At 33.7% G+C, this 14,485-nt stretch overlaps 1 protein-coding gene across 2 annotated transcripts; it reads left to right on the plus strand.

Annotated features, from left to right (window-relative positions):
• Nucleotides 1–288: 288 nt before the first annotated feature.
• Nucleotides 289–13,093, plus strand: LOC133311554 (uncharacterized). Of its 2 annotated transcripts, none has more exons than XM_061512610.1 (14): nt 289–525; nt 4,062–4,223; nt 4,355–4,471; nt 4,551–4,635; nt 7,655–7,763; nt 7,886–7,953; nt 8,069–8,194; nt 8,293–9,335; nt 9,591–9,791; nt 9,909–9,969; nt 10,392–10,505; nt 10,798–10,911; nt 10,986–11,092; nt 12,393–13,093. In XM_061512610.1, the coding sequence occupies exons 1-13, from the start codon at nt 488–490 to the stop codon at nt 11,085–11,087; spliced, it is 2,340 nt and encodes a 779-aa protein (XP_061368594.1). In that variant the 5' UTR covers nt 289–487; the 3' UTR covers nt 11,088–11,092; nt 12,393–13,093. The 2 variants fall into 2 exon arrangements, with proteins under 2 accessions (XP_061368594.1, XP_061368593.1); XM_061512609.1 differs by having other exon boundaries at nt 10,986–11,075.
• Nucleotides 13,094–14,485: the final 1,392 nt, after the last annotated feature.

A 14,485-nucleotide genomic window follows, 5' to 3' on the forward strand; every position in this document is an offset into this window, starting at 1 on the left:
ATGGAAGCAAACATTGGACAAGGAAATTACTATGTTAAATTCCGACACTGTCTCTGTCTCTGATATTACAACCATAACTCAACAAGCTAAACCTAAGTCCTAACCTTGTTTCTTTATTTTTTTTGGTTCCTCTACACTTCCCTCTCTTGCCACTCATAATCTAATCTAACCATATCTCTTGGGCCTAAACATACGAGTCTTGCCACATCATCTTCTTTATAAATTATTTTTTATTTCCACCCCTAAAACTACATCATATTCTCTTTTCACCCCCCAATTATGGATTCTTCTACCTGTCTGTCTTCTCTGTGTGTCCGTCCACAACAATAGAGAGAGAGAGAGAGAGAGAGAGATAGAGAGAGAGAAAGGGTCTCTGTTGTTCGAATGAACTTGCCATCTGTAGCAATTCAAACAATGAAAACTACGCTTTCGGAAATCAGGAACTAACATATCAGATTTGATCCTTTTTCTTTAATCTCAAATTTCCATGGAAATGACCTCATCCTCCTATAATTCTAAAACCAGGTCAGAAATTCCTGTTTCCAATTACCCCTTCTATTTTGCATAGATTTCATTTTAATTGCTGGGTTTTTCTTTTTCTTTCTTTTTTCGGTTGATTTCCCATTTGCTTCGTTTTGGAGACACACAGGAAATTTTGAGTTCTGGGTTGTAAGATTTTAATGCAAATTTGCAAACTTTGGCGCATTTTTATGATTGTGTTGGCCTCTGTGTCTTTGTTCTTTGCCTACCTACACTTTCTGATTCTTCTATCTCTTCCTCATCGTTGTTGTTAGAGTTAGCTGAGATTTTTAAGTGGCAGCGTAATTGCACCGAAAGTATGTTCTTATTATTACCGTTGCTTGATTTCGTATGAATATGATGCTTAGTTTTCTAGTTGGATGGGATCCGTCTGGTTTGTTGCTTAAGTAATTTTTGATTTTCAATGGTAATAAACTTCAATTCGCAGTTACTGACTCAAAAACAAGCAACAATTGTGGGCTGAGGTCTGTTCCAGTCATTTAAATGTACTAGGACCTGATGTCAAAGTAATTTGATTTATAATATGCACAATGTTACCTAATCTATCGGGAGTATCTAAGAATGTTTTTTGCTTGGGAAGAAAAACACATGGATTCTTTTACTATAAATTCTTGATAGTGTAGCATTAAGGATATGTATGATTGTATCACTGCATGTGTGAATGCTTGTAAGGGAACATCGAGTTATTTTCCTTCAACATTAGGTTTACATCAATGTTGTGTACTTAAGTCCTTATCTTTTTGCCCTAGTTATGGATGAACTAACCAAAGATATCCACGATGAGGTGCCATGATATATGTTATTTGAAAATGATATTGTGCTTATTGATAAAACCAAGACCGGTGTTAATGAAAAAATTAGAATTGTGGAGAAGCTTGTTGGAGTCTAAAGGTTTTACGTTAAGTCGGAGTAAGACTCGGTATATGAAGTGTGAGTTTGCTACGACAAGAGATGGAGATCAAGATTCTTTTTATATGCTAGGACATGAGGTACTGAAGAAAGATCCTTATCTTTTTGCCCTAGTTATGGATTAACTAACCAAAGATATCCACGATGAGGTGCCATGATATATGTTATTTGAAAATGATATTGTGCTTATTGATAAAACCAAGACCGGTGTTAATGAAAAAATTAGAATTGTGGAGAAGCTTGTTGGAGTCTAAAGGTTTTACGTTAAGTCGGAGTAAGACTCGGTATATGAAGTGTGAGTTTGCTACGACAAGAGATGGAGATCAATATTCTGTTTATATGCTAGGACATGAGGTACTGAAGAAAGATCCTTATCTTTTTGCCCTAGTTATGGATGAACTAACCAAAGATATCCACGATGAGGTGCCATGATATATGTTATTTGAAAATGATATTGTGCTTATTGATAAAACCAAGACCGTTGTTAATGAAAAAATTAGAATTGTGGAGAAGCTTGTTGGAGTCTAAAGGTTTTACGTTAAGTCGGAGTAAGACTCGGTATATGAAGTGTGAGTTTGCTACGACAAGAGATGGAGATCAAGATTCTGTTTATATGCTAGGACATGAGGTACTGAAGAAAGATGTTTTTAAATATCAGGGATTAATATTGCAAAAGGGGGAGAGATTGTTGAGCATGTCAACCATATAATCATAGCAAGTTGGATGAAATCATAGTTATCAAATGCGGATTGCAGCCAGATGCGGCCAACCCTCAAAACCGCTATAGCGTTATTGCGGTTGCGGAAATACTCGGAAAAAATATATTTATTAAAAAAAAATACAAATAATAAAAAAAATATAAAGATAAATAATAATTATTTAAAAAAAATAAAGGCAGAGTTGACATGTTACCTCTTAGTAATAAGTGTCCAAACTTTAGCTATAGTTTGTACTACCTTTAGTTGTAATTATACTTTACTGATTTACCATATTTATCTTAGTTACGTTAGTGTTTTACCTTAGTTACCTTTTAATGATGCATTCTTTTTTTTTTGGGATATAGAAATAGTTTTGCCCACTGTTACTATAACCAGGTTACTTGGTTACCGTGACTTGTGAATCACTTTTCTAACAAATATACTTTTCTTTTCTTTGAATAAAGATAGATCAGAATCTCTTTCTCTCTCACTTTTTCTCTTTCATCTGTTCTCTCTCTCTCTTACTATTTCTCTCACTTTTTCTCCTTTTCTCCGTCATCTGCTCTCTCTCTCTCTCTCACTCTTTCTCTCACTCAAAGCTTTGCTTCTTCGTTCATGGCTTCCACATTGAACTTCAATACGATAAGAGAGAAGTAGAGAAGGGAAGAAACGAGCACGATAAAGAAAGTAAGAGAGATGCACAACAGAGAGGAAGAAAGAGAGAGTGGGTTAGGGTTAAAACCATAAAAAGACACTGTTGCGGCGAGATTTGGCCGCAACAGCCGCTATTGCGATCTGGTGCGACGCGGCTCGAATGGTTGCGCGAAGCTCCGCAAAGCGCAATTGGCGCGGCTTGCGGCGCAATAGCGCCGCTATTGACTACTATGGATGAAATGGAAAATGCATTACAATTTTTGTGGGATCACAAAAATCCTCTAAGACTAAAAGAAAAATTCTATAGAATAGAAGTAAGACTTACAATGCTATACAGGGATAAATGTTGGCCAACACAGAGGTAATATGAGTATAAAATGGGAATAGCCTAAATGAGAATGTTAAGGTGAAAGTGTGGTTATATAAGGATAGATAAGATAAGATAAGTAATAAAGATATTTGACGAAAGGTAGGAGTAGTACTAGTGGCTAAAAAGATAAGAGAATACAGATTGAGATGTTTTGAGCATATTATTCAAAGACCCCTAAATGCCTTTAAGAACAGAAGTTTGTTACCAAGAGTACGACACAAATTGATGAAAAGGTTGGCCAAAACTTACTTGGGAAAAGGTAGTAATACATGACTTAATGGAGTGAGAAATAGATTAGCAAATGGTGTGTCTTAGAACGGAGTGGAGGAAATCTATTACCATTGCGGAGGGGTAGACCCGTTTTTACCTATTTCCATATGATCATTCTTAGTCCTTTTCCCTATATTTATTTATTTTCCTCTCTAATTTACTTTTTCTTTCTTAATTGTCTTTATCTTTTTTTAGTCGTTATCTTAGTTATTTTTCTGTCTTTTTTTATTTTTATTTTTGTATTTTAGTTATTTTATTATTTTTTCTCTATAATAATTGTTATTGCTTCTTTTTGTTCTTTTTTTGCTTTTTATTGGGTTTACCAACTGCTGACCCCAACTAGCTTGGGATAAAGATGTTTGTTAATGTTAATGAAATACTTGATCGTGTAGCAGCCACAAGAAATTTTCATGCATGCTTTGGATGATCATGGAGTTTCTAAATTTATTGCCAAATTTTCATAATTTATGTTCCTTCCACTTAGTTTGTTGAATATCTCACATCCTATGCTTAGCATCAGTTTGATGAACTTAAAGCCCCGGTTTATAGGGAATTCAAAGTTTAATATTTTTGCTACTAAATTTCTTTGATCTCTCATATGATTTTTTCAATTTGGTCAGTGGTAGAAATGTCTTTAACTTGTTAGCACAGAGAGAGATTTCACCTCGAACAAAACATGTGCCAAAATGGCACTGGGGAGAATCTTCTAAATCAAAATCTGGTTCTTGCTCCCATCCTAAAAGCGAAGCACTGAGAGATGCAAAACGTGGTCTCCTCTCATGGTACTTACAGAACTTTAGTCTATGGTTTATATCCACGAAAAAGCAGGCCTTTTGAGAATGGGGTTTTATTTCCTTCCTTTAAGGAAAGTCAATTTTTTTGGAGGACTAACATCTCTAAGAGTGGTTGTCAGGGTTGAGGCTGAGTCATTGGGACATTTGTCAGCTATGTATTGCCCTTTATTGCCTCCCCCACGGTCTACTATTGCTGCAGCATTTAGTCCGGACGGAAAATTTCTTGCCTCCACACAGTAAGTTGTAACCGGTTTTTCTCCTCTTTTGCAATTTGAATTGAAAACTCTTTGGTGATTGATGGTTTGGCATGTGCAGTGGTGACCACACGGTAAAGATAATTGATTGTGAAACTGGAAATTGCTTAAAGGTGTTAGTTGGCCATAGAAGGACACCTTGGGTGGTAAGCTTAAAGTCTGCCTGTTTGCCTTAATTTCTTGTGTCTATTTTTTTTCTTTCTTGTTCCTTTTCTTTTATCACTGATTTTAGTTTATAGAAGGAATATTTTTCCATTAAGTTTGATGAAATTTGTTCGGAAGATGAGACAATTCTGTGGAACGGAGTTCACAAAATTCTCATTGTTAACAAAGCCCTATCCAGCTAGCGAATTAACTTGTCATATAAAAAAAAAATTTGTTGCCATTGTATGAAATTTTCTACTTTGTTATTTCTTATGGCTTGTACAGTGAAGTTTCATTTTAGCAATCTCCAAATTAAGCATGTGAAAGATTCATGAAGTCGAGTAAATTTTCTTTCAACAAAGACTTTCTTTTGCTCTTTTTGGATCATTGCATGGGTGCATAAAACAAATTATATAATCTTATTGAGTCCCTGGAATTTCTTTGACATCAAGAAGTGGTTTTGGGCCCGTCATTACAGAATATTAGAATTATGTTAGAGTATGTGCCCTGATGGTATAGCGTCTAGTTCTATCATAGCTGAATACTCCCAATCTTAATGGGTTAAGGGTATTGGTAGGAATGCTCGCTGGTTTTGAATACTGTACTTTATTCATAAGTTAGTTAGAATCCTTGTATTATTATGTTAATTTTGATGCAATAAATATTGGATCATTCATCATCTTTTTCTTATGCGGAGAATGCTTTTACTTGTTTTTCTGGTAGATGGAGAATGTCTTATGTTGTTGATTCTTGTATTTATTGATCAGGATTTTTGTTATTTGGATAAAGCTTTTGTGTAACAATGAGCAGTTAAAGAAATGTAAATTCCAATAAATTAGGTTTTGTAATTTAAAATTTCATTGTAAATGTATACATGAAAGTTGGTTTTGTTAAGCGTCACTTCAACCCAAAACCTTAAGGCATTAGGTGATGGCCTTTTTAATGCTTTTTATTTTATTCTCTAACACACTCCTTCACGAAAAGACCCCTTTGGGCTTGAAGCATGGATATGACACAAGCCTATTTTTGGTCTGCCTTGTACTACACAAGTCCATTTTTTTTTTTTGTCTGCCTTGTGTGTTTTTTTTTAATTCCACCTGAAAGTGGGGGCGGTAAGGATCAAACTTGTGATCTCGTGGTCACTGAAGCTTTGATACCATGTTTAACTAGCAAGATGCTTATGATTTATGTATGATGTTGATTGTTTGGTCCAGCAAATATGTTCTATTAAAATTATGGGGAATTGGGTAGCAAAGGAGGAACAGAGAGATAAAAGAGACTATGAGTAATATTCTCTTATGTATATTTGTGTGTTACAAAGACAAAATACTAACTCCTATTTTTTTTTTTTTTTTGGTGTGGTCTAACTCCTATTTATACTAGTGCTAGACTCCTAATCCTAATTAAATAAGGAAGCAAATCATGAAATATAATGGAATATGGAAACCACTCCTAAGAGATTATCTAAGGTACTCTAAAATATTCAAAGATATAATAATGATATTATGATATATTTTCTAGATATTCTAACTAGTCAAAGTTACTAAGCTTTAAATTTAGGGAAAACTTTATTTTCACTCATTGTGATTTTATGATTTATCATTTGATCCCATGTGGTTTTAAACCTGTCATTTAGGTCTATTGTACTTAAATAATTTATCATTTAACCCTACGTGGTTTCAAATTTCCACTTACACTCATTGTGGTTATAAAATTATATCACTTAGACCCCTTGTGGTCTTATATATACATAATTTTTTTTTATTTTTCTCAACTCATCTTATATTATTATCATATTATAATTTAAAATTATGTACCAAAAAATATAAATTATTTATTTAAATTTAAATTAATAATAGTATCAATTATATCCTTATAATTTTACACATATAAATTTTTTTATTTTCCCTCTTTTTTATTTTATATCCTCATCTAATGCATTTAAGCCAAATAAATAAAAATAAATTTTTAAAAATTTCACATATTTTTATCATGAAAATAAATTCAAATCAAATATTATTTTATTTTATCTATTTTTTACCCGACATCGTTATAAAATTATTTAAAGAAAGTAAATATCTTATTTTGATAATACATATTTAATTTATCTTAAATAATATTTTTAAATTTTTAAATATATTTTTAAAATAAATAAATAAATAAAGATAATTTATAAATTAATTTCAAAATAAATAACTTGAAATAGTTTTTAATTTCATATTTAATTATTAATTTTATTTGATAATATCATAATTAAATAAAATTTAGAAAAAGTAAATATTTTTATATTTATCAGACCACAAGGGGTCTAATTGATATATTTTTGTAACTACAATGAGTGTAAGTGAAAATTTAAAATCACAAGGGGTCAAATGATAAATTATTTACGCACAATGAGTCTAAGTGACAAGTTTATAACCACAGGGGGGTCAAATGATAAATCATAAAACTAGAGTGGGTGAAAACAAAAATTTCCCTTAAATTTATTACAATTAAGCACACAAAAAGAAAGTAACCTAAAATATAATGCACTGAAGGGGCTAGACTGCATTTGGTACTGTACTCATAGAGATAATGACATCATTAAAATAGAGTTCTAGATTTTAGGGGACTCGATACTGGAATATTGACAAGACAGGTCACAAGGATGGTTTCGATCTAATAATATATTAAAATTATGAGGATTTAGATAGAGAAGAAGAAAAGAAAAGATAAAAGAGACTATGAATAAATTGTTCTTATGTATATTGGGGTGTTATAAAAGACAAAGCTAACCCCGCTTTATACTAATAATTGACTTTTGATCCTAATTAAATAAGGAAACAAATCATGAAATATATTGAAATATGGAAACCACTCCTTGGGGATCATCTAAGATACTCTAAAATATTATGATGTTATAGTATATTCTCTAGATATTCTAACATAAGCTATCCTCTCTCTTCTACTGCAAGCATTTTTACCTCATAGAAAGTGTTGGTTCATATTTTCCAATTTTAATTATCTATTAATTGGCTATAGGTTAGGTTCCATCCCTTGCATCGACAAATACTTGCTAGTGGGAGCTTGGACCAAGAAGTTCGTTTATGGGATACAAACACATCAGCGTGGATATTATCTCACTATTTCTGTAATTTTTCTGTCCATCTCTCATTTTAATTTCTAAATTAATGTTGAAGCTATTACTGAATTTTTTTATTGTTCTTTTTTGTTGAGTTCTGTCTGATCAATTTGTTGGATGTATTCTCATAGATCGACCCATTGCATCCATTGCTTTCCATGCGAATGGGGAAATAATTGCGGTTGCATCAGGCCACAAGGTAAAATAATGATTTTTGCTGAGAACCTACCATGTTTAAATCTTTGATGACTTTCTATGTTTAGTGACATTTTTTTCTGAATCTTGTTACCTTGTGTTTTGGAATATTGTGTCAGCTGTACATGTGGCACTACAATAATGAAGGAGAAGCATCCTCACCAGTATTTGTGTTGAAGACAAAGCGCTCACTCCGTGCTGTGCATTTTCACCCTCATGCCGCACCATATCTTTTAACCGCTCAGGTGGATGATCTTACGTGTCTTTGATTATCTTACCATGCCATACAAAATATTACTTTTTGGATTTTCTTTTTGGTTACCACATTTGGATTGATGTACAGGTCAATGATCTTGACTCTTCTGATTCCTCGATGACAGAGGCAACATCTATTGGTTATTTACAATATCCTCCACCTGCTGTTTTTGTCACAAATATTCATCCTGGGACACATATTAATTTGTCAAGTGAACTACCCTATATGTCGTTACCTCTCTTCTTAATGCCTTCATATACTGTAGATGAGTCAAGAGTAGAACTACAGAATGCTAGTGATGATGTTGGTTCAGCTACCATGCAAGTTGAGTCTTCTGCCATAGTTCAGTCTCAAACAGACATAAATACAACAGAACGATATGATACCGCATTGTCAATCTCTGAGATTCCCACTAGCTCTCATCCTGGTGCAGAATATAATGCCCATACTACTGTACCCAATCAAATGAGAATTGGCGTTAGTAACCTCACAATGGGTGGTATGGAGACTTGTGAAGCAGAAACAGAACCAGTTGAAGCAAGCCAACATGAAAACACTGCTAATCTCTATTCTCTTGATGGAGTGCTACGCGGACTTTCTGAGTTTGGTCAAGTTCATCAGTTTTTTCCTTCAAGAAACCCAAGTAGATGGGAGTTACCTTTTATGCAAGGATGGTTAATGGGTCAAAGTCAAGTTGGTGTTCCCTCAATGCTTCCTCACATTGGTGGTAGTCGTGAAAGTCTTCCTCAACAGATTGGTTCTTCCACCATGGCATCTGATATGTCCACTACTAATGTTGAGGTAGCAATGTCATCTTCAGGAATGCCTCATGGCACCAGCATATCAGGAGCTGCTGTAAGATCAGGTTTACAGAATCATTTTTTGCAATCCCGTTTACCTGTATCTGATTCTGGCAATCTTGCTTCTTCTATTAATGCTGCGCGTAATGAGTTGGATAGCCAAAACATTATAAACCGAATCCAGTCAGAACTTGCCGCATCAGTGGCTGCTGCATCTGCTGCGGAGTTGCCTTGCACTGTTAAGTTAAAAGTCTGGTCGCATGACTTAAAAAGTCCTTGTGCCCCACTAAATAGATGCCGTCTTACTATACCGCATGTTGTCCTCTGCAGGTACCTTCTGAATTATGAACTTATAATATCTGCTCCAGCATGTGGTTGATATAGCTTCATTGTTGTTTCAAAAAGATATGGTTGTTTTGCCTTGCTTTTGCATGCATTATGTGAATTTATTTATTTTCCCTTGTGAATGATTATGGACTGATTAATATGGCAAAATATTCTAAATTTTTGTGTATAAATGGTTGGAGTTAGTAGAATTGTATACTCCATTGTGTTTTGATTTTTGATTTGCAATTCTGCTTGCAGTGAGATGGGTGCCCATTTTTCACCATGTGGTAGATTTTTAGCTGCCTGTGTTGCATGTATTCTTCCTCATGTAGAAGCTGATCCAGGATTACAACCTCTAGTACACCAGGAGCCTGGAATTGCAACATCGCCAACTCGACATCCTATCTCAGCGCATCAAGTAATATACGAGCTTCGGATATATTCCCTTGAGGAGGCAACGTAGGGCTCACTTCTTCAACAATTGCTGCAAAGCATTTAATTATCCCTCTGACACATGCACTTTTTAGTTTAAGTGATTTCATTAACTTTTTTTTGTAATCTACATCTCTTGAACAGATTTGGATCGGTGCTTGTATCCCGGGCAATTAGAGCTGCTCATTGTCTGACTTCAATTCAGGTCATTTAATTACTTGATCATGTGGCTGATAAACTTTACATACTTAAAATATTTAAATTTTAAATATATTATTATTGACAGCTATTTAATTGATATTTTAAAGAAAGCAACTTCGTCTTCATCTAATGCCCTCTCATAATTACAATTCTATCTTTCCTTTGTACAAGCACTTGGCTGCACCTTTTTTCAATATTACTCATATTTCATTACACATAAAAATAAAGTAGTAAATCCGTTGATATCACAATTGTGAACACATTTATTCTAATAGCTAATTTGTTTACCAATTTCTGTTTTGAAGTCTTAGTAGTTATTCAAATATTAATAGCCACTTCTGTTGCTTTTCCTTACTTGATTAACTATAATTAAAGAAATCCTTTTCTTGGTGGATTGAATTTGTGCAAATATTGTTTGAAATGTAGTTCTCACCTACATCTGAGCATATACTACTGGCCTATGGTCGACGTCATGGCTCTCTACTTAAAAGTGTTGTCATTGATGGAGAAATAACGTTACCAATTTATACAGTGTTAGAGGTAAAATGCACTTTTCCTTTTCTTCAATGTTTATCTTTTCATCTGAATTGCTCCTTATTCTGAAATAATATCCATCCACCTATTGTAGTCTTCAGAATCATTAGTTACCAAGTAAGCATTGTTTCTCTAACATCGAATTTATATTCTGTTGTTTGGACCGGTGAGTGACAATCATCTGTGCTTGTGTATGGACTGACAGTGATTGTTGCCAGTCATCTCATTCATCCCCTTCTTGTTGTTAGAATTGTTTTAAGCTGAATTTCATGTCCCTGAAATTGCTTTTGTCTTTCAGGTATACAGGGTGTCAGATATGGAACTTGTCAGGGTGCTTCCTAGTGCAGAGGATGAGGTCAATGTGGCATGCTTTCATCCATTTGCAGGGGGAGGGCTTGCTTATGGAACCAAGGTATGGTTTTATATATAAATCGAAAAACTTCAACTTCCATTCTTTCATTGATAACCTTTTGCTTGTGGTTTTAGGAAGGAAAGCTTAGGGTCTTCCAATTTGACCGTGCTCACAGTGTGAATGGCACTGGATCAAATTACTTCCCTGAGGAGAACATTATTGGGGTCAGTCAGTGAGCAAGGTTATATGCATTACTTATTTTTGGGATTTCAAATGTTGATTAGATGACTATAAAAATAGTTTTCGGTTCATTGGTTTCAATTGAATTTTGTGGAGATAATTGGGTGATGAGTACTGAATATCAAGGACAGATCAGGATTAGCAATAGGTTAGATTGATGATGCATTCACCTAAACTTTTGGTGCCGATGTGACATTTTTAGCAAAATCAATGTTTTGGTTGATTAGGCCAAACAATCATTGCGGCTGCAGTTTTGTTTGAGCATTGCTTAGTGTTAGAAATATAATATAAAAATCATTCATGTATCTTCACCTAATAGCTTAAAGATTTGGAAGAGTTGGTTCATGACACGGTATTAGAGCCTCTATGAGCAAATGGTCTAGAATTCGATCGTCACTGTTCTCAATCTTCTAATAAATATTGAAATTTCAGCGCAAGATATGTGTGCCTATGCATTTTTCTATGCTTCAAGCCCAAAAGACTCTTGCGTGAGGGTACGTTTTAGAAATACAATGTAAAATCCATTTATGAGCTTTCACCTGATAACTTATGCTTTTAGGAGTGTTTGTTCATGACAATTAGAACACTTGAAGTCAAAAAAAATTTATTACTACATTTTCTCATGGGTAGAAGCCAAAATTTGTTCCATGTTTCCATTCTGCTCTCGGTTTTCTATTAAACAGTCAATGCAAGAAAGGAATAATTGCTACATCATAGCTATTTTCTGCTGTTATGATATATTAACTTCTACACTAAAGTGTTTCAGAACTATTTTTTTTTGTCATTGCAGCTTGGTTACATTAAGAGTATTCATATTGCATTTTTTTTGTGAAAATTGGTTTTGACTATAAATTTTGGATGACTTGTTGATGTATTGGAAGTAAAATGGAGGATAAGGTATCTGATGTGTGTTTTCTTCGAAGTCTTATAATGTATTTGGTTGGAGCAAATGCTGGAACAGTTTACAGGGAGGAGATTAATGAAAATTTGTTATCAGATCTTGACCTTTTTGTGGTATTAACTGTTGATTTAAGCAACATTCTGTCTTTCACAAATCTAAAAAGAAATTGGAAAGCCCAACTTTTCAAATAATCTTGTTTTTCTTGTCTTCTGTTGTCCTCTCTCTTCCTGTTTCTGTGGAAAGACATTGTATCCCAGTTATCTTTTTACTCATTTTTGACAGGCTCGTATTTGTTCTGTTTTATCAGAGGAAAACTCCTTTGTGCTAATATGCATTTGAAGCATAATAATTGACATGTAGTTTATAAATTTATCCTCACAAAGTTACTGTCTAATTGTAGGTTTGCACTCATGATTGGGGGTAGAATTCAAGTACGTGTTTCAGATTCATCTGTACAAATAAGATGGTTAGTAGAAGACTCTTAGCCTCCTTCGACTTTTTTGTTTGCATTTGAGCAGTGTGAGATGTAAACTCAATATACACTTGATCAACTTTTCTACTCAAGTAGTCTATAAGATCATTTTGTCAAAGGATGACTCTAGATAGGTGGCCCTCTCAGGTGGTTGAGCTTTCTCACCATGAGATGTATCATGAGAGTCAATATTCTCATCTTGATATTTTAACCAACAACTCAACCATTGAAGTTCATTGAATAATCAATGCAACCAATTAGAGCTCTAACCTCATGAGGATCTAAAAATGTATCTGATGTTTAAGATGTTTAAAAATGTATCTGATCCCCTGTACAGCTCTCTCTTCTGATAATCCACACAAACAACACCACATGCAATGCTGATCACATGAAACCAGTTGCTGGAACTTCAGACTCATTGTATCAGCAAATGCATATTGTGTATTTTTCATGTATGAACATGTAACAATATTGTCTGATTCAATTAAACTCAATTGTATTTTTCCTTTTCCCCTCCAACCCTCCACCCCTACCCATAAGGGTTTTTTTTCCTTTTCACATCTGTGTAATACTGTAACAAGTACAGTAGCTAAAAAGCAAAGGAAAGAAAGCAATAATTTTGCCCCCTCTCTGGAAATTATTGAGTTTTAGGACAATAAGGCTCCAAATTCTAATATACATCCTAGCTGAGTGGTGAATGAAATATGTTATCTATGATTTTCTTATAGTGAAAAGGGAGGTGTAAGCACTTAGTCGAGGGGAAAAAGGTGGTCTAATAGGAGTTTGAAGGTCTGACATTGACATTAACTTTAACATCACTCTCAAGTTTTAAAGACTTAGGTTGATGTCTTAGTTGGCAGATTTTTTAATGGATTTGGATACTCTCATGTGAAAAAGTAATCATGTGGTCATGTTATTTGATCACAACCACTCATTTTCATTCATTGATGATGAGATAAGAGAAAAAAAAGTGTATGATTTTTAAATAAATAGTTGTGATCAAATAATATGATTACATGACTATTTTTTTACATGAGAGGATCCAAATTCAATCTTTTTAGACTGCTAGTTGTGGGGGGTTTTTCTCCTAAAAATGAGAGAAGTTAGTGTTGGTAACTCGTGGTTGAAACAAATGGCAAAACCAGAAAGAAAATTAAGTAGAGCCATTGTACAAGTAAATGGTCATATCAGCTCCTTTACTCCTCTTACCAACTATATGTAAGTCGTGTACTTTTTGCATGTGGTATGTCGCATTTGAAATTAAGAAACCATTAAGAAAGAAAAAGGGGTTGTATTAGCAATTTTCTTTTTAGTATATCGATCCTAATTACTTTTACGAGGTGAGTCGGTCTCCAAAACTAATCTCGAATAGGGGTTAAATCATAGCTAAAATTTTTCGTTTCTCTCCAAAGATGTATTTATATTTAGTGGGAATCTAATTTAGGTTTTCTTCTAATCTACTCAGTTATTGCCAATTAAGATACAACTATTTTTATAGACTATTACTACGAAAGCTATATTATGCGTGAGTCTTGATTCCTTTGAGAACAAAAAAACAAAGAATAGACCAAAAAGGTGGTGGGGTTGGTCACGGACTCTTGGATGGAGAAATTTTGCATACACTTTGGTCCTTGATTATGTGGCTTTTTGAAAATGTTGTTAAAATATATATATATTTTTTGGGAAAAACATCTATCTTTTTAAAGGATAGAAGCTTATATCATTTTAGATTCTAACCGTTGATTTCCGTCCATCAACCGTTATAATCTATTGAGTCAAACTTAATGGGCCAAATTTATTATTAATTAATTAATAATTTTGATCCAATAAATTATAACCGTTGATGGACGGAAATCAACGGTTGGCATCTAAAATGATATAAACTTATATCCTTTAAAATGACAGATGTTATTTTCATATTTTTTAGGGGTTAATGTTTCCTATAGAAAATAAATTATCTTTTACACACACATAAAATTGTGTGAGGTCCATATAAGGAGAAGAGAGAGAAAAACAAAAAT

This window comes from Gastrolobium bilobum, unplaced genomic scaffold (assembly GCF_033153095.1).
Source record: "Gastrolobium bilobum isolate Gb01-03AN ecotype WA unplaced genomic scaffold, APGP_CSIRO_Gbil_v1 utg15846, whole genome shotgun sequence".
Lineage (NCBI taxonomy): Eukaryota > Viridiplantae > Streptophyta > Magnoliopsida > Fabales > Fabaceae > Gastrolobium > Gastrolobium bilobum.